This window comes from Phyllopteryx taeniolatus, chromosome 6 (genome assembly GCF_024500385.1).
Source record: "Phyllopteryx taeniolatus isolate TA_2022b chromosome 6, UOR_Ptae_1.2, whole genome shotgun sequence".
NCBI lineage: Eukaryota > Metazoa > Chordata > Actinopteri > Syngnathiformes > Syngnathidae > Phyllopteryx > Phyllopteryx taeniolatus.
The window spans coordinates 26,332,509-26,358,798 of NC_084507.1; the positions used below are offsets into that span (position 1 = coordinate 26,332,509).

The following is a 26,290-nucleotide window of genomic DNA, read 5'->3' on the forward strand; positions in this document are numbered from 1 at the left end:
TATGTGTGCACACAAGAGGCTCCCCTTACAGCTGATTTCATTTTACCATCTATATCTCTGATCCTATATGTTGTACTCATCATTAAAAATGTTCCCATAGGAAATGGTGGAAATTGAATCAATCCGTTTCATGTTCAAGCTGTGGCCCTCATAAAAAGTATACTGTATAGGCAATGTTTTAGCGAATATTTCAACATTCTTCATTGTCATCTGTTCGGGGTATGTCCTGGGCTCGTTGCCAGCCAATCACAGGGCACATAGACACATTCGCACTCACACTGACACCTATGGACAAATCTGAAGTCTTTGATTAACCTAATATGCATGTGTTCTCTCTTTAGAGAAAGCCTTTCTAGTTGGACACTGATGGCTTTTTTTCCACAGCTCTTTCAAACCAGCAGTCAAAGTCAAAATCTGAATATTGTCATCCTCAAAGGAATGTCCGTTAAATCTTTTTGAGATGCAAACGAACTGCTGAGTCTAGACGCAAAGAAACTGCTCCCCCACGTTGTGACAAGCATTTGTGTAGGGGTTTCTTGGTCTCGCCGATGTAGAGGACATTGCACTCCTAACTACACTGCAATGAAAAGCAACATCGCTGAGTTTGCATCTGGGGATTTTGCCCAGCTTTTGTCTGAGTGTATTGTTCAGTTTGAAATGCATCGGGGAAAAAAAATCCTTTTGAGTTCCTCTGACAAACCAGAAACGTAAGGGCGCACCACATTCCGCCTCCTGTTTCTGTCTTCTAGCTTGGGTTTAGTGGACCTTCTTCTCTTGCCAGATTTGACAAAGGCCCAGTTGGGATACCCACAATTAGTAAAAGCCTTCCTGATGTGTGTTTGCTCCTTCTGTCTTCTATTATCAGTGATAGGGATCTTTTGTGCCCTGTTTTTGAGGGTTCTTATAACCCCGAGCTTGGGTTTTAGTGGGCATTGGGAGTAAAAGAGCAGGGACTGGTTTGTGTGGGTAAGTTTTCTGTAGACTGTAATTGAAGAAGCCTTTGGATTAAAGATGCAAAGTCCTCAACAAAGACTCCAGCTGCCTTGATTCAAGGTTTGTGGAAATGAGAAGACTCTCTCACACAGTCCTAAAATAACAGGGTAAACATTCTTGCTTCAGTTGTTTATTCGTCACTTCGAGTTGAAGTTTACTGTAAAAAATATGACACAAGCACACACATTTCTTTTGAAGCATTTTTTTTGTAATAAGAGTACTTGAGATCTCAATTGTCACTGATAATGTAGTGGTTCACTTGCTCATCTTCCCTGAACAAGCGCTGTAGAAAATGGATGGATGATGGATGGATTGAGACTACAGTGTGGTGCAAAAACAGTATTGTCAAATCCAGAGCATGTCAAGTGGGATATGTCATGGTCATCTACAACCATGCAGGTCTAGTTTTGACAGGGATCCCGTGAGGATCAGGGACACACGAGTATCCTCACTCACGCACTCTTCCCAACTTCTGGATCCTAATAGTGAATCTTTCTCTAAAGCACCATGCCTGCGAAAGCAATATGCAGCCCAACTGTAATACTTCAGCAGCTTATAAGCAGAGACAAGTAGGGAAGCGAGCCAGAGGCAGCGACTGGCGAAAACAGATACCACCATGATTTTTGCCTTCTCTCTTTTTCTCTCAGTGTCTCCCACCCACTGAGCCAGACCCCCACACCTCGCCTCTCTCCTCTCGCTTGCATATATTGTACTGCATCATTTCCAGCAGTAATGAGTGCAGCAGGAGCAAGAAGAGAGCAATGAAAAGAGGCGGCACTTAAGGGAATTAGAGTGTTTAAAATATACCTAAAGGATTCATCTTGTGAATCACCAGTGCAAATACCCACACCCACCCTCAACTCATATTCATGTTTATTCAAAGATAGCCAATCAGTATCACCTGATCTATGGCTTTGTAAGAACATTTTTTAAAACTTGGATTTTTTTTTTTCTTTTTCATCATTCTGCAGCCTAAGGTATTTGTGCTAATGTCGTTGGCATTGTTGAGAATGCACACATTACTACTGCAACGTTCACATAGTGGCTTTCCAGCACATTGAAATGTATCACCTTGAAGGGCTTAAGAGTATAGGACCTTAACGAAAGCAGAAGGGAGCATGAAGGTAATTTCCTGAATGAAATGTTTTTACTTTTTTTAGAAGGAGGGAATGGTATTAAAAAAATGGACACTGTAATCGTAGCGATCGGAGCTTTGTCACTGCTCTTGGCCGGTGGCAACCGACAATGTGCGCAGGTACCCTTGTTAAATACAGACTGAGCTGGCGATAACCTCTGGCGACTTAAATATGTCCGTGGACCTCAGTATCTGTCTGCATGTGCTCTAATCAGATTTACCAACATCGCGTTAGATCAGCAGTCTACCTACTGCAACAGACTCACTCTGTCGAGCACATCTCCAAGGACACGCTCGCTGCGCTGGAAAACCCAGCTTTGTGCAGACCGGTCTGCCAAATTGTCAAACACGTGCAGCGAGCCTTGCACTTGCACAAAATCAGAATCTGCCAGCATTTACGCCCCACCGCATAGGCGCTGTCTACGAAAACGGAGCCACGCCCCATTACAAAGAAGTCGCTTTACCAATGTAGCAGTCGTGGCTAACCTTGGCTTGTTTGCAGTGCACGATACGTACAGTGCACGTCTCGGGCATGGCAGTGAGGCTTTGGTGGCTTTGGTCCGAGACTTGGGGGAGGAGGGAGGGCCTAAGCTAAGTGAGGTTACTTTCAAATCTTCCAAGCAGTTTTAAAGCAGTTTTATCTTCCCTTTAATTTGTGTAATGTGTAGAATGGCACAATTGTTTGATTACCTTATTTAGATAGCATAATATAATAAACACTGGGATGTTTCCATTATAAACAAAATAACTAAAAAAAAAATTATTTGACTCTGATGTCCCGATATAATGATCTGCTTATCTTTTTCTGTGTTGGCTGGCTGTCAATTACGAGAAAATAAAATGGCAGCTCTTCACCCAGGAAACTCATTGTCAAGTTCGGGTTGGGGGGGGGGGGACATAACAGTAGGTTAAAATCTGAACGACTTTCTTAAAGGCAACTCACAAGACATTTACTTACTTGTGGGCAGGAATTCCAGACATCCAGATACAGTATTTGTAAACAACCACTTAAAAAGTCAATTTTCCTAGAAAACAAAGGAACATGCTGGGGTTCAAAAGTAAAAATCAACCAAGGAGTACCAATACTATCGTAGCATAAGTATACTTTTTAATGTCCTAAATGTTCACAATAGAACAAAACTTGTCAAACCTGTGCTAAACTCAGTGTCCTCAATAACAGCTGCACATGAATGAGCCATTATTATGTATATAATTACAGCCTTCTCCCTCTAAATCAGTCATGGAGATGAATAATAAATTTAATGAGTCTTCACCCAAAAAAAAAAGTAAAAAATTCAACAAAGGCCATAAATCATTAAGTTGGGGGGAAAAAAAGTCCCAGAATTTCTCCACATTAAATGTTTATTGTTAACATTTGTCTCAAAGAGACATAAAGGTTTGATGTTATGGTTTGCAATGATAGCTGATTTATGAAGTTATAATGTTTTACAAAAAAATGAAATCAACTTTATGAGAATACACTGACGCACATTCATCCATGTATTTTTTACAGCGCTTGTCCTCGTCAGGGTCACGGGTGCGCTGGAGCCGATCCCAGCTGACTTTGGACGAGAGGCGGGGTACGCCCCGGATTCGTCCTATGTCAGTCGCAAGGCGGTAAAAGGTTCAAAAATGAGAAAATAATGACATAAAGATTACATGAGTCAGATTCCACTGAGGCGAATGATGATCATTTCTCAGCGTGACATTTGGTCTCCCATCACACACTACAAGCCCTCAATAACCATTACATCGCTTGATATTTGTGTGTGTGTCAAAGAGCAGGAGTGTTCATCATTCTTCATCTTTTCTTGTGTTGAACTTGAAAATGTGAGAGAATTCTCAATGAGTACAAAGACAAAATTGAGAGCCATCACATACTCGTTGGCTTGCGGCCTGACTTTGAATCACATAGTTTGTGGCTCCGAGGCGACTTTCTCAAGCTGTAATGTCATCTTCAAAGAGCTGAGACTTTGAAAAGCTGGCGACTGGGATGCGACTTGCCCTGACCTTGAGTACGAAATAGAGACTTGGCAGAGAGGTACGAGGACTACAAGGCTACTTAGAGTAACAAGTTTAGAGCTGAGATTCAAACCACGACCATCAGAACTGTGAGCCATACATGCTAACACCTTTTGCACAAACTAAGAAGTGTATAGTGGCGCAAAAAAGTATTCAGCCACCAATTGTGCAAGTTCCCCAATTTAAAAAGATGAGAGAGACCTGTAATTTTCATCTTAGGTATACCTCACCTATGAGAGACAAAATGAGGGGAAACAAATCTGAAAAATCTATCAAATTGTCTGATTTTTAAATAATTTATTAGCAAATTAATGTGGCAAATAAGTATTCTGTCACCTACATCAAGCAAGATTTCTGGCTCTCACAGACCTGTAACTTCTTTAAGAGGCTCCTCTATCCTCCACTCGTTACCTGTATTAATGGCACCTGTTTGAACTCGATATCAGTATAAAAGACATCTGTCCACAACCTCAAACAGTCACACTCCAAATTCCACTATGGCCAAGACCAAAGAGCTGTCAAAGGACACCAGAAACAAAATTGTAGACGTGCACCAGGCCGGGAAGACTGAATCTGCAATAGGTAAGCAGCGTGGTGTGAAGAAATCAACTGTGGGAGCAATTATTAGAAAATGGAAGCCATACAAGACCACTGATAGTCACTCTCAATCTGGGGCTCCACGCAAGACCTCAACCCATGTGGTCAAAATGATCACAAGAATGGTGAGCAAAAATCCCAGAACCACACAGAGGGACCTAGTGAATGACCTGCAGAGAGCTGGGACCAAAGTAACAAAGGCTACCATCAGTAACAACCTACGCCGACAGGGACTCAAATCCTGCAGTGCCAGAGGTGTCCTCCTGCTTAAGCCAGTACATGTCCAGGCCCTTCTAAAGTTTGCTCGAGAGCATTTGGATGATCCAGAAGAGGATTGGGAGAATGTCATATGGTCAGATGAAACCAAAATAGAACTTTTTGGTAAAAACTGTTTGGAGGAGAAAGAATGCCGAGTTGCATCCAAAGAACACCTACTGTGAAACATGGGGGTGGAAACATCATGCTTTGGGGCTGTTTTTCTGCAAAGAGACCAGGATGGCTGATCCGTGTAAAGGAAAGAATGAATCGGGCCACGTATAGTGAGATTTTGAGTGAAAACCTCCTTCCATCAGCAAGGGCATTGAAGAGGACACGTGGCTGGGTCTTTCAACATGACAATGATCCCAAACACACCGCCTGGGCAATGAAGGAGTGGCTTCGTAAGAAGCATTTCAAGGTCCTGGAGTGGCCTAGCCAGTCTCCAGATCTCAACACCATAGAAAATCTTTGGATGGAGTTGAAAGTCTGTGTTGCCCAGCAACAGCACCAAAACATCACTGGTGTAGAGGAGATCTGCACGGAGGAATGGGTCAAAATACCAGCAACAATGTGTGAAAACCTTGTGAAGACTTCCAGAAAACGTTTGACCTCTGTTATTGCCAACAAAGGGTATGTAACAAAGTATTGAGATTAACTTTTTTTATTGACCAAATTCTTATTTTCCACCATAATTTGCTAATAAATTCTTTAAAAATCAGACAATATGATATTCTGGATTTTTTTTCTCATTTTGTCTCTCATAGGTGAGGTATACCTAGGATGAAAATTACAGGCCCCTCTCATCTTTTTAAGTGGGAGAACTTTTGCACAATTGGTGGCTGACTAAATACTTTTTTGCCCCACTGTATTTCTACAGTGTAATGTGTCCTTTTTCTTTTTAGAAGACAAGTGTGAGACTGGTTCAGCAATTTGCCTCGCATCTATTTGAAATTACAGTCTCTGTACTCTTCTTAAATTACTAAAAGATGTAGTACATTACCAGTCACAAATTACCTGTTAATGTGAGGGGAGCATTAGTCCACAGTTTACAGAAATTGACCATTTTCTTACAAAACATCAATCTTAAGAGAAATGTTTTTGCCTACTGTCACTCAGTGCATAAATATAAGCAGTAACAAAATGTAATTTTCCGTTCATGCAGTTCTAATAGACTATCAGACTTCCTGAGTCTGTGCTTGCAAAGCAATGAAATATGTCGGCAAAACAGTGTCAGAAGCCTTCCACCAACAAGTTGCTGCTTTCAAATGCATACAATGCTCTAAGTGTACATCCATCCATCCATCCATTCTCTACCGCTTATCAGGGTCGGGTCGCAGGGGCAGTAGCTTCAGCAGGGACGCCCAGACTTCCCTCTCCCCAGCCACTTCATCCAGCTCTTCCGGGGGGATCCCGAGGCGTTCCCAGGCCAGCCGAAGGATGTAGTCTCTCCAGCGTGTCCTGGGTCGTTCCCGGGCTCTCCTCCCAGTGGGACATGCCCGGAACACCTCACCAGGGAGGCGTCCGGGAGGCATCCGAATCAGATGCCCCAGCCACCTCATCTGGCTCCTCAATGCGGAGGAGCAGCGGCTCTACTCTGAGACCTTCCCGGATGACCGAGCTTCTCACCCTATCTCTAAGGGAGAGCCCGGACACCCTGCGGAGGAAACTCATTTCGGCCGCTTGTATCCGGGATCTTGTTCTTTCGGTCATGACCCACAGCTCATGACCATAGGTGAGGGTAGGAACGAAGATCGACCGGTAAATTGAGAGCTTCGCCTTTCGGCTTAGCTCTTTCTTTACCACAACGGACCGATACAAAGTCCGCATCACTGCAGACGCTGCACCGATCCGCCTGTCGATCTCACGTTCCATTCTTCCCTCACTCGTGAACAAGACCCCAAGATACTTGAATTCCTCCACTTGGGGCAGGATCTCATCCCCGACCTGGAGAAGGCATGCCATCCTTTTCCGACTGAGGACCATGGTCTCAGATTTGGAGGTGCTGATTCTCATCCCAGCCGCGTCACACTCGGCTGCGAACTGCTCCAATGAGAACCACATCATCTGCAAAAAGCAGAGATGCAATACTGAGGCCACCAAACCGGACCCCCTCTACGCCTCGGCTGCGCCTAGAAATTCTGTCCATAAACGTTATGAACAGAATCGGCGACAAAGGGCAGCCTTGGCGGAGTCCAACCCTCACCGGGAACGAGTCCGATTTACTGCCGGATATGCGGACCAAACTCTGACTCCGGTCGTACAGGGACCGAACAGCCCGTATCAGGGGGTTCGGTACCCCATACTCCCGAAGCACTCTCCACAGGACTCCCCGAGGGACACGGTCGAACGCCTTCTCCAAGTCCACAAAACACATGTAGACTGGTTGGGCGAACTCCCATGCACCCTCGAGGACTCTGCCGAGGGTGTAGAGCTGGTCCACTGTTCCACGGCCAGGACGAAAACCACACTGCTCCTCCTGAATCTGAGATTTGACTTCCCGACGGACCCTCCTTTCCAGCACCCCTGAATAGACCTTACCAGGGAGGCTGAGCAGTGTCCCCCTGTAGTTGGCACACACCCTCCGGTCCCCCTTCTTAAAAAGGGGGACCACCACCCCAGTCTGCCAATCCAGAGGCACTGTCCCCGATGTCCACGCGATGTTGCAGAGGCGTGTCAACCAGGACAGCCCCACAACATCCAGAGCCTTTAGGAACTCCGGGCGAATCTCATCCATCCCCGGGGCCCTGCCACCGAGGAGCTTTTTAACTACCTCGGTGACCTCAAACCCAGAGATAGGAGAGCCCGCCTCAGAGAACCCACACTCTGCTTCCCCATGGGAAGGGGTGTCGGTGGAATTGAGGAGGTCTTCGAAGTATTCTCCCCACCAACTCACAACGTCTCGAGTCGAGGTCAGCAGCGCCCCATCCCCACTATACACAGTGTTGGTGGTGCACTGCTTTCCTCTCCTGAGACGTCGGATGGTGGACCAGAATTTCCTCGAAGCCGTCCGGAAGTCTTTCTCCATGGCCTCACCGAACTCCTCCCATGCCCGGGTTTTTGCTTCAGCGACCACCAGAGCTGCATTCCGCTTGGCCAGCCGGTACCCATCAGCTAGCTCAGGAGTCCCACAGGCCAAAAAGGCCCGATAGGACTCCTTCTTCAGCTTGACGGCATCCCTCACCGTTGGTGTCCACCAACGGGTTCGGGGATTGCCGCCACGACAGGCACCGACCACCTTACGGCCACAGCTCCGGTCGGCCGCCTCAGCAATGGAGGCGCGGAACATGGTCCACTCGGACTCGATGTCCCCCGCCTCCCCCAGAACATGAGCAAAGTTCTGTCGGAGGTGGGAGTTGAAACTCCTTCTGACAGGGGATTCTGCCAGACGTTCCCAGCAGACCCTCACAATACGTTTGGGCCTGCCACGTCGGACCGGCATCTTCCCCCACCATCTGAGCCAACTCACCACCAGGTGGTGATCAGTTGACAGCTCCGCACCTCTCTTCACCAGAGTGTCCAAGACATGCGGCCGCAAGTACGATGACACGACCACAAAGTCGATCATCGAACTGCGACCTAGGGTGTCCTGGTGCCAAGTGCACGTGTGGACACCCTTATGCTTGAACATGGTGTTCGTTATGGACAATCCGTGACGAGCACAGAAGTCCAATAACAGAACACCGCTCAGGTTCTGATCGGGGGGGCCGTTCCTCCCAATCACGCCCTTCCAGGTCTCACTGTCATTGCCCACGTGAGCATTGAAGTCCCCCAACAGAACAATGGAGTCCCCAGCGGGAACGCTCTCCAGCACCCCCTCCAAGGACTCCAAAAAGGGTGGGTACTCTGAACTGCTGTTTGTTGCATAGGCACAAACAACAACCCGTCCCCCCACCCGAAGGCGGAGGGAGGCTACCCTCTCGTCCACCGGGGTGAACCCCAACGTACAGGCGCCGAGCCGGGGGCAATAAGTATACCCACACCTGCTCGGCGCCTCTCACCATGGGCAACTCCAGAGTGGAAGAGAGTCCAACCCCTCTCGAGAGGACTGGTACCAGAGCCCAAGGTGTGTGTGGAGGCGAGTCCAACTATATCGAGTCGGAACTTCTCGACCTCACACACCAGCTCGGGCTCCTTCCCTGCCAGAGAGGTGACATTCCACGTCCCTAGAGCCAGCTTCTGTAGCCGGGGATCGGATCGCCAAGGTCCCCGCCTTCGGCCACCGCCCAGCTCACACTGCACCCGACCCCTATGGCCCCTCCCACAGGTGGTGAGCCCATGGGAAGGGGGACCCACGTTACCCTTTGGGGCTGTGCCCGGCCGGGCCCCATGGGTGCAGGCCCGGCCACCAGGCGCTCGCCTTCGAGCCCCACCACCAGGCCTGGCTCCAGTGGGGGGCCCCGGTGGCCCGCGTCCGGGCAAGGGAAAACGAAGTCCATTGTTTGTCGTCATCATTAGGGGTCTTTGAGCCGTGCTTTGTCTGGTCCCTCACCTAGGACCTGTTTGTCATGGGTGACCCTGCCAGGGGCATAAAGCCCCAGACACACAAACCCCTCCACCACGACAAGGTGACGGCTCAAGGAGGGGTAAGTGTACATCATTACGTACAATACAACTACACAATGTAATGACATTCCAAACAAGAAATGTATGAAAAATGTAGCATTTACAAAGAGAATATGATGCTCAGAGGTATTAAATTAAGAACATTTTCACAGTTTATTACAGAGGTTATGCATTATAAGTTGTTTTGCATATTTTGGTTACTTAACTACGTTACGAGAATTTAATTGAAACTGTATCAAGTGAACGTCAACGTTCCCCCATGAACATTCAGAGATTAGTAGCTAGTGTATTTTTCCTCAGACCTGCCATATTGCATTGGGTAATATCATTAAATACTTTCTAAAAGCCAAATTGTGTAGTCAGATCCACAAAGATCCACAATGGCCCTCAGCTCAATGGTTTATAATCTAAATATGACTCTTTTTCCAAATGCGCAGTGAGCCCTGCACTTGCACGAAAATCAGACTCGGCCGCCGCAGATGCGTTGTCTATGAAAATAGAGCCCAAAGTACCAAATAAAAAAATTGTTTTTGCTCTCCGAATACCACCATCATAACCAACATTAAGTATAATTAATATATAATTGTAAGCCATTGTAACATTAAGACTGTACTTAAATATGGGAAAATAAAATATATATACTTCAATTTTTGATTCAATTAAAATGAATTGCACATAAGTTCAAATAAAAGAAATTGTTGCATTCTCAAGGATTAAATGCAAATGTACTGAAAAGTGAAATACAACTGAACTGTACTTAGGCAGTGATTCTTTTGTTTGCCACTAGAAGGAGCCCACTAGTGGTACGAGTACCACACAGGGAATTACTGCCCTAGCTTATCATGCCAACGAAATCAGTCCTGCCATTGGTCCGCCCGTATGTGGGGCATGATTTCCAGTCACTCATTTGCATGAAACAGGGCCCTGATCATTGAGGTATTTTGACGATAGTGTTTTAAATTGGGGGAAAAATACTTTCACTGCTCCTGCTTTTGTTTCGGCACCTTGTTAGTGAACAGCTCCGTGAATACACTGCTACTGCTACTTCTCAGTCCCTCATCTTAAACCCCAGCATGATTAAATTCACATCATATTAGTAATGCAAATCCTACTACTACTACTACTACTACTACTACACACGCACTGTTGAATAGAAAGCAATACACACACACACACACTGAGTAGGATCCCATCCATACACACGTGCTGAAACGGAATAGATCAGGAAAAGGGAGAGAGAGAGAGGGTGAGGAGAAGAGAGAGAGAGTGTATATTTCTTCCGTGGGAAAGAATTTGATCCACATCAGCCTGCCTTGATCGGCTGGAGCCACGACCATAACTCCTGTGGATGGATTTACACCTCCTCCACCTCGCACACCTCTGGATTAAATTCATAGCACGGGGACATTTTAAATCTGGAGCCAATCAATAGAGACCATCAAGAAGCAGAGGAGAAGAGTCGCGAGGTAGGGGAGGGGGAGTGTCACACCTCCTCCTCCTCCTCGAACATCTTTCCGTGCGTGGAGTAGGAGCTGCAAAAGTGCACCAACCCGAGAGGAAGAAGGGATGAGGGGTACAGAGGTGGGGGGGAGATACAAACCGGAGCCACCTCCAAAAAAAAGGCGCTCATTCATTCATCTCAGCCTGCCCGAGGACAGCATTGCCAAGCGCGTTCACACTCCAGCGGCTCAGCTCGGTCCAAAACATCCCACACCCCTCCTTCTTTCTTTCGCACATGTGAGCGTATAGTTCTCATCCGTACTCTCCAAGTGCACACTTGCGAGTGAGTAGCGGGGGAAAGGAGAGGGGCGCGAGGAGCGAGCCCATCCTCACCTGCGCAGACTTTTGACGCACTCCGGGACACCACCGCAGGGAGGCGACGCGAGACGGCCGTGCATGGGCCCCAAGCCCCGCGAGTCCCCCGGGATGGCGTGCGGCGCCTGTTACTACCTGGTGATCAGCTCCACGCATCTCAGCAACGGACACTTTCGGCGCGTTAAGGGGGTCTTCAGGGGGCCGCTGTGCACCACAGCAGCGTGTGAGTCACCGGTAGGTACCCTCTCCCTCCACTTTAAAGTGCATGCACCTCATACAGTTGTGCATGGAGCTTTTTGTTTCTAAAGTAGCAGAAAACTTTCATAGCCACAGGCAACTCCATTAAATGGCATAGTTGATGACTGAGCTGTACTGTTTTTTTTATTATTATTATTATTGTAAGGGGAATATGAATGCCACAATTTGGTATTCAAGCAGCAAGTCATTGTCCCTCCATGCTAATTCTCCCTCCCAAGGCTATGGGAATAAACAAATGGAATTGCATGAGAGTGCTTTCGGGAAGAGATTACCTGCCCTGTTGTAAATAGCACTAATTACCTGAGGTGCGTTACTAATAGGATGTGTGTTACTTCAAGTGTGTGTGTGTCCCATTATGTGTGTGTGCACCGGGGCAGCCTACTAGAATAACACCATGACCTTTTCCTAGTGCCAGTGCCACTACCACCACAATGGCATTTAGTGTCAAACAGGCTGTGTGTGTGTGTGTGTGTGCGTGTCTCTGTGTGTGTGCATCTCACTGGATTCATTACCATTCTTTAATTTGGCCCAGGCTCACTAGGTGATAGCACAAAGCAAGCAGGGAGACTGGCAGAGACGCTGCAAAAAGTTGTGTTGACAACACCTGGAAACTTTCGAATCTTGGCTATTATGACAACAACAAAACATGCAGACATGTACAAACAAATGCCATTGCTGTACTGTGGAAACAGCACACAAAATTACAGTGATGTCATAAAAAGGTTGAAGACGATCTGTTCCGGACAGAAATTGATTTTATCTTTTGCAGTGTCAAACTATGGCCACGCACCACACAACCTTTATTGACTGTAAATGAAATTATTTAAGTACCTTTGTAACAAAATGGTTGAAAATTGGGCACTCATTTGAGGACGAGTTCTCTTCACAAAAATAATAAATGTGGCTCACATAGCAGTGTACATCCCATTCAGGTTTTTATTTATTTATTTATTTTTAAAATTTTATTTTACATGTGTATAATAATATTCACCCAGAGTCACCGGTGAGCGTCGCGCAGCTTTGGCCATTTATGCCCTTCGGCGGCCACAGTAGCACTTGCGAACCATGGATTCGTTGATCTTGAATTCTCTCGCGGCTGCTCGATTCCCATGTTCCGTCCACTGAATTTCAAAGGGGGGAAAATTGTCCTGGCGGCACGGCATATGGTCATTATGCCAGCTCAGAGGCTGCTTCTCTGCAGCCCATGAGATCCAGTGCAATGTGGGTCGCTTGGAATTCTCCTCTCCCCGCTTAGGAGCCGTGAGAGAAGGCACTTATTTGATTGACAGCTGAAAGATTCGGAGAGGCGGGGTTTTCAGCGCATTCAGCAACATACCCACAGCGTCTGCAAGCTGAAAGAATGCTGTCTCACTTCTTGATCATTTTGAAGCCTGATTTCACATACTTGGGAATGTTTTTATTCATTCATCCATTCATTGTCCGGCTTGGTAGCAAGACTTATTTCTGTGATGTGTCAAATTTACAAGACATTTTTTTTTGGTCTGTGTGGCTCTGCTTTAAAAAATCAATGCACACTTCTTGTGAATGTTGTTTCAATAGTGATATAATATAATGTATTTTTAATAGGACATCTGCAAACATCTGCTTTGTCTTTTGGGAACATTTGGAACATTTGTGCCTATTGTATGACATGTTACGACCATACCACTAGGCCCAACTGAATCATATGCTTTTTCTGCAGTCAATTTGAAATAATGTCCTCTTTTTGAATAAAGAGATGGAAATTAAAACATGTTTTTTCATCCGATTCATCAAAAAAATTCCAGAAACTACAGCTATATCAATTATTAAAATAATCGTTAGTTGCAGCCCTTGTATTTTTATTTCCTAATTATACCAACATATTTTAAGTAGCAGTTGATTGAAACGATACAATTTCATGCTTTCTCTAAATAATTAAATGAATATGGCTCACAATTGATATTAGTATGTTGTTCGACAACCGTTCCAGTTTCTCAGATTGCCTCTTTAGAAAACTAATTGCTCACACCTGAGCTCGACCGTACTCCAGCAACAGTCTGACTGCAACACCTAATACATGGACGTACTGTATTACAGACATGTAAGGGGACTGCTGACAGTTTTTGTGTATGAAATGCAAGTAAATTCTTGTTAGGAAAGGCTTCATAAGCTAAGTTGGTGGGGTAAGGAGCTCATTTGCTCAGTGTCCCTTGGGTTAGGAACCAAACACTAACCCAACCCCAGAACCCTAACCCTTGCAAAACCTTGTCAGCAATAAGTAACAATATAATGATATCCAATGCAAGAACTGCATTAAAAATTCTGCATTAAAATAAATAAATAAATAAAGGTAGTCACTGATGGTGTAGTGGTACACTCGCCTGACTTTGGTGCAGGCAGCGTGGGTTCAGTTCCCACTCAGTGACGGTGTGAATGTGTCCGTGTCTATATGTGCCCTGCGACTGACTGGCGACCAGTTCAGGGTGTAGTCCGCCTTTCGCCCGAAGTCAGTTGGGATAGGCTACAGCGTCCCGCGACCCTAACCAGGATAAGCGGTGTTGAAGATGGATGGATGGATGGATAAATTAAAGTCAGTTTTGATTAGCACTGTCAGTGGTGTTGATTTTGCAAAATGTTAATTAATGAGGAGGTAGTTTATACTGATACTGCATCTAACAGTTCTGACTCTCATATCAGCAAAATATTAGACACAGCTCTCATTACAACTCATTTGGTCTTGAATGCAGGCAGCCATTATTTCATGTTAACTTTATTGCGCTTGGAAAAAAGCAACATCTTTCTTGACAAACTTACATGTGTCGAAATGTCATGCCTCAAATATTGAAGCATGACACGCTGTATTAACTTTGCGTTTCATCTGTCTGCCTTCACCACTCCGCTCGCTCTTTTGACATCTCATCAGTCTGTTGCTGCGCTCCCTCGTCTCTTCCTCCGCACTTTTCTGTTCTGCACATGGAAACAATCACACGACACCCAATCAGATGTTGACTATACGTCAAGGCATACAATGTGTTTTCAGCTGTTTATTTTTCAGTTTGGAACATGGAACCAGTATGTAACTATGGACTGCTTCTCCCACGTTTTTTTTAATTTTTTTTTAAGATATCTGACCGAAAGCTAGTAATACACTCTAATTTAGTGAGTTAGTTAGCAGATGCGAAAAGGTTTTTCAAATCCCTCAGAAATATCAAGTTACCTCGACTGCCTCACAGTTCTAAGGTTGTGGATTCGAATCTTGCAGCCGGGCCTTCCTGGGTGGAGTTTGCATGTAGGGTTAACACTATCGAATCATTTTAGAAGCGATTATCCAATAGATATTTCGTCGCGTAATCCCCCCCCGGCAAAAAAAAAGATTTTTTAACCACTAACATACAGTATTTTCACGACCATAAGGCGCACCGTATTAAAAGGTGGAGTCTCAGTTACGGGGTATATTTCTGTATTCAACACATACATAAGGCGCATCGTATTATTGGGCGCAGGCATGGTAAAACATACGCTATCTTAAAACATACGGTAGCATGCATGCACGCTAAAACAATGTTTTTAAAAAGGCAGCGGGAGCAAAACTGAGTTCGGTTGTACTTTATTGAAGTATTTACCAATGTACTCACGTTATTTTTTGATCAATCCTCATCTTCTGTATCCGAAATGAACAGCTGGGCAAGTTCTCAATCAAACACTCCAGGTTCGAGTCAGTCTCGTTGCCGTGCGAAAGCTTGAACAAGCATCCACAATCCATTCACAAATTGTGGCGTAACTCGCCCGGCGCTGCCTCCTAGTCTTAGTAAAGCTGTGTTGGCCATCTGTCATCCATGGCTCCCACGCCGCTCACTTCACTTTGAACGCCCTGTTTACACGGATGTCCCACGGTTCGTCAATCCTCCCGGAATGATGGCAAGCCCCGAGTTATTGCACTCAGTCGAATGGTGACTTGAGACGCTTCTCCCGGGTGTTCTTTGCTCATTAATCCATTGCTCGAGTTGGTCTTCCAACTCGGGCCACCTCGCCTTTCCGCGTTTTGTTTTCTTTTTTTCCCGCAGAAACTCAGCTTCGTCTTCTTGACTTGGCGAAGCTCGTTTTCCTGCTTCCTCCACTTGCGAACCATGGATTTGTTGATCTTAAATTCTCTCGCGGCTGCTCTATTCGCATGTTCCTCCGCGTAACTGATAGCTTGCAGTTTAAACTGTGCTTCGTACGCGTCTCTTCGTAGGTGACATTTTCGAGTGTTCTTAGCCAAACCGATGTTGTTTTGCAATGCACAGCACGGAAATGTTCCCAGTCAGTCAAGCGGGAAAAAAAATTATAATTAAAAAAATAATGAACAGCTGGGCAAGTTCTCCATCAAACACGGCAGGTTCCCTCTCGTCATTGTCAGAGGCAGTCTCGTTGCCGTGCGTCTCCTCAGAAATTATGCCGGCTTTTACGAAAGCTTGAACAACAGTGCAAGCAGACACGTTAGCCCAAGCATCCACAATCCATTCACAAATTGTGGCGTAACTCGCCCAGCACTGCCTGCTAATCTTAGCAAAGCTGTGTTCGCCGTCTGTCATCCATGGCTCCCACACCGCTCGCAACTTCACTTTGAACGCCGTGTTTACACTGATGTACAGCGGTTGGAGTTCCTTCGTCAAGCCTCCTGGAATGATGGCAAGCTCCGAGTTATTGCACTCAGTCGAATGGTGACTGAAGAGACGCTTCTGCCGGCTGTTCTTTGCTCATTAATCCATTGCTCGAGTTGGTCTTCCAACTCGGGCCACCTCGCCTTGTTTCCGCGGAAACTTCGTCTTCTTGACTTGGCGAAGCTCGTTTTCCTGCTTCCTCCACTTGCGAACCATGGATTCATTTATATTATATTCTCTCGCAGCTGCTCTATTCGCATGTTCCTGTGCGTAACTGATAGCTTGCAGTTTAAACTGTGCTTCGTAAGCGTGTCTCTTCGTAGGTGCCATTTTCGGGGGTCCTTAGCCAAACTGATGTTTTGCACAATGCACATACCGGCGCTAAATACCTACTGGGGGCTTGCCTTTAGCGTCCTCCTTCACGCGCACCCTTCCCCCTTTAACGTCCGCATGCTGTCCTCAGTCACCTCCGCCTTTCCTCTATTTAAGTCAGTCAAGCGGAGCGCTCATCAAAGTCACACAACAACATTTACAGATTTTGAAACTTGGTGCTCACATAAGGCACGCCGCATTATAAGGCACCCCGTCCATTTTGGAGAAAATTTAAGACTTTTAAGTGTGTTTTATGGTCGTGAAAATACGGTACATTTTATTCTCATTTATGAGGGGTTCTGTCCTTAAACTGCATATGTTGAGTGTATAGTAAACTCACAATTAGCATTAGCGAGCTGGACATTACCATTTAGGCTACATAACATTATGCTGCCTGCTTGTGAGCCGTATTGTATTAAAAGTACGTGAACATACCTTAATCTCTCCTTGAATGGACAGTCCACTCCCGAGCACCGGTGACAACACCACGCTTTTCCTCTTTTTGTTCTCTTTTTCCCCAACACAATACAATACGTTGGCGCGATCCATTGTTGTTATCATCACCATGGTAACGGTTGTATCCGCTCGCATTGACCGGTGACACGTTTTCTGGTTCCGCCTCCAGTGTTTGATTTGACAAGATAAAAGCCCAATGGTCGTAAAAGATGGGATACGGTGCTATCGGAATAAATGTCGTTGCCACTGTCTGCCCGAGATACGGCAAGATTTTATGGCAGTAGTCTGACATAGTGCAATTGTGAAAGACCAAATTTGTCTTTTAGTCTGTTCCTAATAGTTTCGAATAGTGTCTTAAAAATCACTTATAGACGCTCCTCTGTCATTTTTGGCATTGTTTTTCATTGGACCAATAGTGCATCAGTCTGCAACAAATGTCCCTGCAGTAAACATGGACAGTGGCCAAATGGTTCCAGGCAGCACAAATTGGTTCCAGGTAGCGCAAATATGCTTTCAATAATATTTTTTATTGCCTTGAGGCAGAAATTTTTGCATCAACCAATTTTTGTAATTGACTTAGCCGATTTCTCTTCACAGCCCTATTTGCATGTTCTCCCAGTGCTTCTGTGGAATTTCTCCGGGTACTTTGGCTTCTTCTCATATTCTGAAAACATACACGTTAGGTTCAGTGGAAGTCCAGTATCCAGCTCAGATAAGTGGGCTGAGAAAAAAAAAAAAAAAAAAGTCATTTGTTTTGTTCCTTCCTGGGCGTTCTAATCCAGTGAGGAATGACAATGCTCCAGCACAATTTTTGAATGTGAGGAGGAATAATAATTTTAAAAAAAAAACATATTTGTTGCATAACAGCATTAGTCTGAATGCATATTAGTATTCACAGAAAATGGGCCGAACACTTGAAATGGAAAAAAAAAATGTGACTGCTAAACAGTGTGCTCAAGTGTGGCATTTTGTTTTCTTTTACTTTCTCATGGGAATGGGTTGTACCTGTAATGTGACATGGTGCTAGAATTCAAAATAATTTTTGCTGTGCTCTTATGTGAAATGTGCATCAATTGAATCCATAAAACATGGTCAATATCACAACACGCTTCCCTTTGGCTCTTTGGAAGAAAATTTGCTGACAAGGACACAAAGTTTAAAGTTTTGGCTTTAAACAGAAGTTGACCTTTTTCTTTTTAAGCATCAAACCATTTGATGTTCTCTGTAATATTTAACTTTCAGTAGTTTGCAGGCATCTAAATACTCCATGTAGTTTGTTTAGTCAGTTAAATCTTTAATGATACTGCCGCAATGTGGCTTTTTCAGATTAATGTTAGAACCAAAGGAGTGAATGAGAATATTTATGTATGTAATGTGGATTGTGCCACCTCTGATTTGTAATTGAAGAACAAAGCAGTGCAATACTTTCTTGGCATGAGGATGCTTTACTTAATTTAGCAGGAAGCACAAACAGGATGGATGATTATCACGGAGTAATGAGGCATCAAGCAACTATTTATTAATTCGTGAGGTGGAAGAGGTCTTCACTCCATTTGGAATTCTGTCCGAGCTACGTCTTGGGAGAGATAAGGCTGTGTCCACGTTGATAAAGATGAATCTACATGTGCAAATCTTAGCAAAGTTAGATAAAAGTTGACTAAGCGGGTGTCAAGAAGGTCAAACAAATATACACGCTTCCATATTTATCTGCATCCGTGTGGACACCGGCCAATTTATGTGCCTGTCAGAAGGATAAACAGTGTTGTGGTCAAGTGGTTCAAATAGAATCTCTTGTGTTAGCTGAAATTCTGGGCCTTGGAGAGACATTTTTTAGAGAGGGTGAGTGGGAATTGTCCTTCAGACAGAAGAGAGAAAAAAGTGTGATGAAACACCTCTTATTCAATTAATTTAATCAAACAGGACTAGATCCCTTAGTTCGCATTAAATCTTAATTCTTACCATAAGATTTTTGACAATTGCATGCTTCTTATTTGTTCTGGAAAACCTGTTCGTATTCCAGCATGACTATTCTCTAGTGCATATAACAAGGTCTGATGAGTTTGGTGTGGGAAAACCCCACAATACACTTTTGGGATGCACGAGAACAGTGTTTCCCATCCTTTATTGAGCTAAGGCACATCCAGTATTTTACACTAGAAAAATCTCAAGGCACACCACCACCAAAAACTTTCTAATATTTGTTTCCATGAAATTGTTTTAATTTATTCCACAAAGTCTATTCTCTTTATTTTGTAGCTTTTCTTTTGGCGGGACTGTTTCAAACACATGTATCTGGATGATAGATTTGTTTTCGTCCAATCAGATTTCAGTTTCTATGTACTGCATTGTCAATGTATTTTGCCCAGGGCCTTCAGAATCACTACTGCTTGCTGGCCCAGGTAACTTCAACTATATTAGCAATGGGACTAACCAATCTGAACCAATCAGATTTCAAATTCTCTTCAGCGCACCGGCACACTGGCCCACATTCCAAAAAAGCTGGGACAGGTGGCAAAAAAAGACTGAGAAAGTTGAGGAATCATCATCAAACACCTGTTTGTAACATCCCACAGGTGAACAGGCTAATTGGGAACAGGTGGGTGCCATGATTGGGTATAAAAGGAGCTTCCCTGAATTGCTCAGTCATTCACAAGCAAAGATGGGGCGAGGTTCACCTCTTTGTGAACAAGTGTGTGAGAAAATAGTCGAACAGTTTAAGGACAATGTTCCTCAACATACAATTGCAAGGAATTTAGGGATTTTATCATCTACAGTCCATAATATCGTCAAAAGGTTCAGAGAATCTGGAGAAATCACTGCATGTAAGCGGCAAGGGCGAAAAGCAACCTTGAATGCCTGTGACCTTCGATCCCTCAGGCGGCACTGCATCAAAAACCGACAGCAATGTGTAAAGGATATCACCACATGGGCTCAGGAACACTTCAGAAAACCAATGTCAGTAAATACAGTTAGGCGCTACATCTGTAAGTGCAACTTGAAACTCTACTATGCAAAGCAAAAGCCATTTATCAACAACACCCAGAAACACCGCCGGCTTCTCTAGGCCCGAGCTCATCTAAGATGGACTGATGCAAAGTGGAAAAGTGTTCTGTCCACATTTCAAATTGTTTTTGGAAATTGTGGACGTCGTGTCCTTCGGGCCAAAGGGGAAAAGAACCATCTGGACTGTTATGGACGCAAAGTTCAAAAGCCAGCATCTGTGATGGTATCGGGCTGTGTTAGTGCCAATGGCATGGGTAACTTACACATCTGTGAAGGCACCATTAATGCTGAAAGGTACATACAGGTTTTGGAGAAACATATGCTGCCATCCAAGCAATGTCTTTTTCATGGACGTCCTTATTTCAGCAAGACAATGCCAAGCCACATTCTGCACGTGTTACAACAGGGTGGCTTAGTAATAAAAGAGTGCGGGTACTAGACTTGCCTGCCTGCAGTCCAGACCTGTCCCCCATTTAAAATGTGTGGCGCATTATGAAGCATAAAATACGACAACGGAGAACCCGGACTGTTTAACAGCTGAAGCTTTACATCAAGCAAGAATGGGAAAGAATTCCACTTACAAAGCTTCAACAATTCGTGTCCTCAGTTCCCAAACGTTTATTGAATGTTGTTAAAAGAAAAAGGTGATGTAACACAGTGGTAAACATGACCCTGTCCCAGCTTTTTTGGAACGTGTTGCAGCCATAACATTATAAGTTAATGATTATTTGCTAAAAACAAAGTTTATCAGTTTGAACATTAAATATCTTTGTAGTGTATTCAATTAAATATAGGTTGAACATGATTTGCAAATCATTGTATTCTGTATTTATTTTTGTTTAACACAACGTCCCAACTTCATTGGAATTGGGGTTGTACATTTAATAATCAGCATCTCGGGTGAGTATGATGTATTTTATTCAAATTGTGTTTTGTCATGTTATTAAATATACTGATTCTGAATTCTTGCATTTTCGTATAGTATTGATGGTTTCTATAATTGCTACATGATAGCAATGGGGTTCGTTGGTGGATTAAGTCTGATAAACCACCCCAGGTGCAGCTCGTCACAGGTAATACACTAAATACACTTTTGCTGGAGAATTTTTATCAGCACAAATGCAACCACTGTACACTAGCACTGTGTTTTGTCATTGTTGTTTTGACCTTTCCCTGAGACCCATTTTTGTTTTGATGTTCCAAGAATAGCGTTTGTCATAAAAACAAATCGCCTCCAAAAGACAACATTTTAAATCCATTTAAAAAGGTCTTATACAAACAGAACCTTGGATGAGGGGAACATTCCACAGCTGGGTTTTGTCAGAACGCTCTTGTCTGCTCATTGAGGAATCGGTCAGAAAGGTGAGTGTGTGTAGATGAGCCGTCGTCTTCCTCAACAACTGCTACCACACGTGGGTTGTCTCCCGGCAGGGCGCCTCGGTATGTCTACATTAGACATTACAGCGCATCAGTAATTAGCCACTGTGACAGGCCCTTCGGACATGCTTCAACTGTAGTCCTCCTAATTACATTTGTGAGTAACAGTCACCGGTCTTTAAAATCTCATTGGCACCTCTAATGCTTTTTATTGAGGACAGGAGGTGAGACAAAGGAAACACAAGAGGACAGAGGCGCAATTAATGAATGAAGTTGTGCATATGTGCCTTTTGGAGACGCTCCCTCAGTAAAATATGATATAGCCTTGTCTCTGCACACTAAGATGAACATCCACTTTGATGTATATTTAACTGCCGTTACAGAAAACAGATGAATCAGTGCCTGGTGTCAGAATGAGTGCCAATAATCCAGCATGCGTGTGCATTTGCAGCCATGCGATTCCAAGGGGGAGTTGAACAGCATTTATGTAAACGCAATGGCGTTTAAACATATGCCCTCAACAATGATCTTGAAACAACAATTTAGCTGTGCAAAAAAATAAACCTGAGCATGTTGGAAAGAGCATACTACTTGGAAGAGACGGAAATGAGCCAATTGGTTCAATACTTTGCTCAAGACTAAAAGGATACATCTTTCTCATATTGCAATGCGACAAACAAGCACAAATCAAAGAGGATTATTGAAGTTTGGTGTTTGAAGCCTTGAAAAATATATATATATATATTGTCATTGCACAGCAAAGCCCAGGTATTGATTGATTGTTTGTTTGTAAACAGGATTACACAAAAAGTAGGGAAATTATTTTCATGAAACTGAAACTAGGCCGGTCACATTCTATCTATTTTGTCAGCGAGGTGGAGGTGCTTTCGGGGGGCACAGGTGGGGCCAAGACCAGTGTTAGGGGGCACCGCCCCCTCCCCCCTCCTAGAACCGCCACTAGTTTGTTCCGTAACAAACACTGTGTAACTCAGCCTCTGGCTATCAGACTTCATGGCTATCAATATGTTTTTTGGCGGTACGTCATACTCATTTGAAACAGCATTTAAAAATATCATATATGTGGGTGTTGCACATGTGTTTTCAAACAACATTTCTGCTGTTCTCAACTTGTATAAAAGTGGGTCGTGACTTTGCAACAAAATGCGGGTCATAGTTAAGAACCACTCAACTAAAAGAATAAAAATAGTCCTCCAAATAATTACCTGAGTAAGAGTACGTACTCAGTGAAAAAACTACTCAAGTATTACTGTTGAGTAACACTATTTGCTGTTAGCAAGACAGAGAGGCCTGATTTCTGTGTTTGAGTGTTACAATGAATCCCATTTATTGCCATCTACTGCCTCGTCCTTGTCAGAGCACACACTGCTGATTTCAGAAATGGCTGCTCACTGCTAGCAGTCTTGCAGACCTGTAGCATTACACTTTTGGGCCACAGTAGTTATTTTACACGTGTCTGCAATGTGTCAGTAAGTCTAATTAAATCACATTTTGGGGAGATGTTTCCACCCTTTTCACACCACCGTATTTCTGACTAACAGAACTTCCATAGAGTATTGTTCGGATCCCAGAAGAATTTTTTTTTCCATTCAGCCGACTAGTACGTTTGTTGAATCAGATGATATCTGTTTCCACTCACATACACACACGATATTATTTTGAGAATTCGTTGTTAATTGTTTTTTTATTTTTACATTTTTTTCTGCACTTTGCTGCTGTTACGTGTACAGTTCCAGCACCATGAGGCAAATAAATCTTACCTAAATGTTCGACAGATGTCCACAACCTAGTGAATTATTAAATAACCAATAGGTCAAACGACATATTTTTCTCCAGCTGTTTTAAATGAATTATGCATATTATCCATTTATCACCTCTGTCAGCTTGTCACCAAAGGCATTGTTTACCTCTGCTTTCGTATTTAGCGCCGTGCTTTAGAAGTAGATTACACGTCAGGCTTGGATTTAAATGGTTTTACACAAGGTTGAAATGAAATTAAAGCAGCCATTGAGTTGTTTCTTGAACACTAGAAAGGTAGAAAAGATCACAAAGACGCGCGCGCGCACACACACACGCACACAAAGTACAACACTCTGAAAGTGAGTAGGTGAGTACTGAATACTTAAGTAGTGTATGACTGGCTCATTCCTGCTGACCACTGCAAAGTGCCCCTGGTGATCACCGCTTATGTCCTCCATCACACTCAATGTGAGTATGTGTGTGTGTGTGTGTGTGTGTGTGTGCGTGTGTGTGCAGGGGAGAAAGGTGGATAATTGGGACGGATGGCTGAACCGGGACAAAGCAAAAGAGGAGGAGGTAGCGAGTGAGACGCTCCGGATTGATTTTAACACTCTCTCAAGCTCTTTATTGACATTTCATTTAGCTAATGAATTCATTAGCGCTTCATAGCATAATAACCTCCACTTGATAGCCAGGATGGTTCCCCCGAGGAAATACGCTATGTTTACTCTATGGGTCTTCACCATTTTCTTTTCCAAACTCAATCTGCGCTTTCTTTGATTTGATGTTCTCCCCAGTGTCCCCATTTCTTAGCTTTTACCTCACACGTTCAACTACTGTCTGTTTACAAACTGCAAATAGAACCACCAGTGCAGGAGACACAACATGCCATTCAGTAGAAGTGCTTTCCGGTTTGCGTTGTGCTTTGTGTGATCCTTGCTCATCTACTGGATGGCGATGTTATTTATTTACTTTGCTGACGGATGACTCACTCGCACATATCTATTTGACCTTTGAACTGCTGTTTGCTGCTGAACACACATGCACAGAAAACCTAAACTTACATGGCTTGAAAAGACCATTTGAGCCTTTTGATAAATTATTTCTTCTACCACAGGGAGGGCAGCGTGTGATACAACAGAGGGAGGGGAGGCGCATTGGCTGCACACAGTACATCATCAGATTGGTTGCACGATGCTAAACCACCATTGCAATAGTTTCAACATACAAGTTTTCTGCATTTTAATCAGTAATTTTGTCTGTAGATACACCTTAAAATGAATGTAGAAGGGTGGTTTTCTCCTGTTGCTCCCTTGGAAGTGTTCCCTAAAATAACAGAGAGAGAATATAGTTTATTGTCAGTCTGGGGGGCAAAAAAGTTTGAGTTTATAAGAAAAGTAAAAATGAAAAAAAAGAGATATTAAAGTTTTATGGGCACTCAAAAGGCACCTTCGCTCCAGGCCGTTAATTTCGGACCCCTCCTCGGTCGTTCTACTTTTGCCTTCAAGCCCTGCTGTGTTGCTACGGGAGAACATACATTATTGTTTTATTGTTGTTATTTTACTTTAATTTCAGCTTATTTCTCTCATATGTTTGGCCCTACGTGAATTAATGCTGCGGAAACAATTTAACCTCCCCACTGGGATCCATTAAGTTCTCATAGCATATTCATTGAACTTGCATGATCATAGACAACACTCTATCATGCAATCATTGTCACTTTTTAAGGTTGCAATGACATTGTAGTATCTGTATCAATGTCCAACGAAAACCATGTTTCTTCAAGTTTTTTAGTCAGTATTTGTATCCTAAATAGAAATTTGGTGACACGTGTTTTTGATTAAACAACAACAATACGCTTGTGGTCTATTGTGCCCTAAACCAAGTAATTTTAAAATTTGGATTGAATGATTATGCTTTTGATAAAGTGGCAACATGCAAAGTTTGCAACGAAAAGATTAGAAGAGATACAACTACGACATCTAACTTCATCCGTCGTGATAAAAGCCGCAGAAAGGTAAGCTACATGAACTTTATAGTTTAGCTAACCAGATAGCTGGTGAAGCATTAAAAAAGGAATTTTAAAAATGCAGAGACTTTTTTGGGATCATTAAAAAAAACTTCATTTGTGAATGTGTTAATACAGTAAAAAGCACAAGTAGAGCTACAGAGTGCAAAGTGGCTAATATGCGTATATGTGTTGTGACTGAGCAAAATGGCTTAAGACTTGCTTAACCCAACTATTGACTTGACTTTCTTAATTTTTCTTTGATTTTTTTTCTAAACCTTCAACACTTGACACACACATTGAGTGACATGGCCAAAAACTGAAAAAGCAAAAACTGCGACTGAACTGGACAATTGTGAAACAAATACAGTCACGTTGACCCTCGCACCTATAAACAAACTCACTGTAATGGAAAAACTGAGACCTCCAGCGTTGTTATCGGGAAACAATATTTTGAGGTGCTAGTATGATGATATGATTTGATATGCTTGTAGCAATGGTATTCTTTATTTTGTTTTATTGAAACACAAACAACATGGTGTGATTGCATAGGAAGAAGCGGTTTTCCCTGGCCGCCGTAACCATCTTATAATAATACGAATAGCTGAAATGAGCGAAAAATAAAATGTTAGAGTGAGGATACTTTTCCAAGTTGATGGACAACTATGTTATTTTTTGTCATTCTTCTCACACTTCTGCAACCTATTGGCTCAAGATTCATGAAACACTGTACAGGTTTCCTCTGGATCTGCATTTCCCCTTTCTGATATGTTGGTAGCTCTCCGCCTCAGCGTGGTTCGTTGTCGACAGTTAGGCAGTTGTAGTAATGTATGTTCGGGTCTCTCTATTCTGAGCGCCCTCTGACACACACAAACTCTCTCTCTCTTTGCCGCCATCCCCTATAGCACTTACTCATGTAGGGTTCAGTTGGTCTTTTAATAAGCGAGGAGTGTGTATTACACCTAAATAAAATTGTAGTGAATTGAATAATTCAGAGGCTGTTGGTTCCATTCATGTGACTCGTGTATTTCCACGAAAGAGACTCTCCAA

The 26,290-nt window shown here is 43.7% G+C and overlaps 1 protein-coding gene and 2 long non-coding RNA genes across 3 annotated transcripts in view; 1 reads left to right on the forward strand and 2 right to left on the reverse strand.

Annotated features, from left to right (window-relative positions):
* LOC133479940 (uncharacterized) overlaps window positions 1-26,290 on the reverse strand; it is a 39,222-nt gene that overhangs the window by 2,359 nt on the left and 10,573 nt on the right. The gene's annotated exons all lie outside the window — the stretch shown is intronic.
* The window catches only part of LOC133479939 (G patch domain-containing protein 8), a 47,783-nt gene continuing 32,383 nt past the window's right edge, over window positions 10,891-26,290 (forward strand). Inside the window, exon 1 of the mRNA XM_061777514.1 lies at window positions 10,891-11,617. Within this exon, the coding sequence (XP_061633498.1) occupies window positions 11,465-11,617 (153 nt within the window). The 5' untranslated portion in view covers window positions 10,891-11,464. The remainder of the gene's footprint in view (window positions 11,618-26,290) is intronic.
* Window positions 12,739-17,740, reverse strand: LOC133479943 (uncharacterized). Its single transcript, XR_009789121.1, has 3 exons — window positions 15,259-17,740; window positions 14,438-14,590; window positions 12,739-12,993 (listed from the first exon to the last, which is right to left on the reverse strand). It is a non-coding gene; the product is annotated as an uncharacterized LOC133479943 (long non-coding RNA).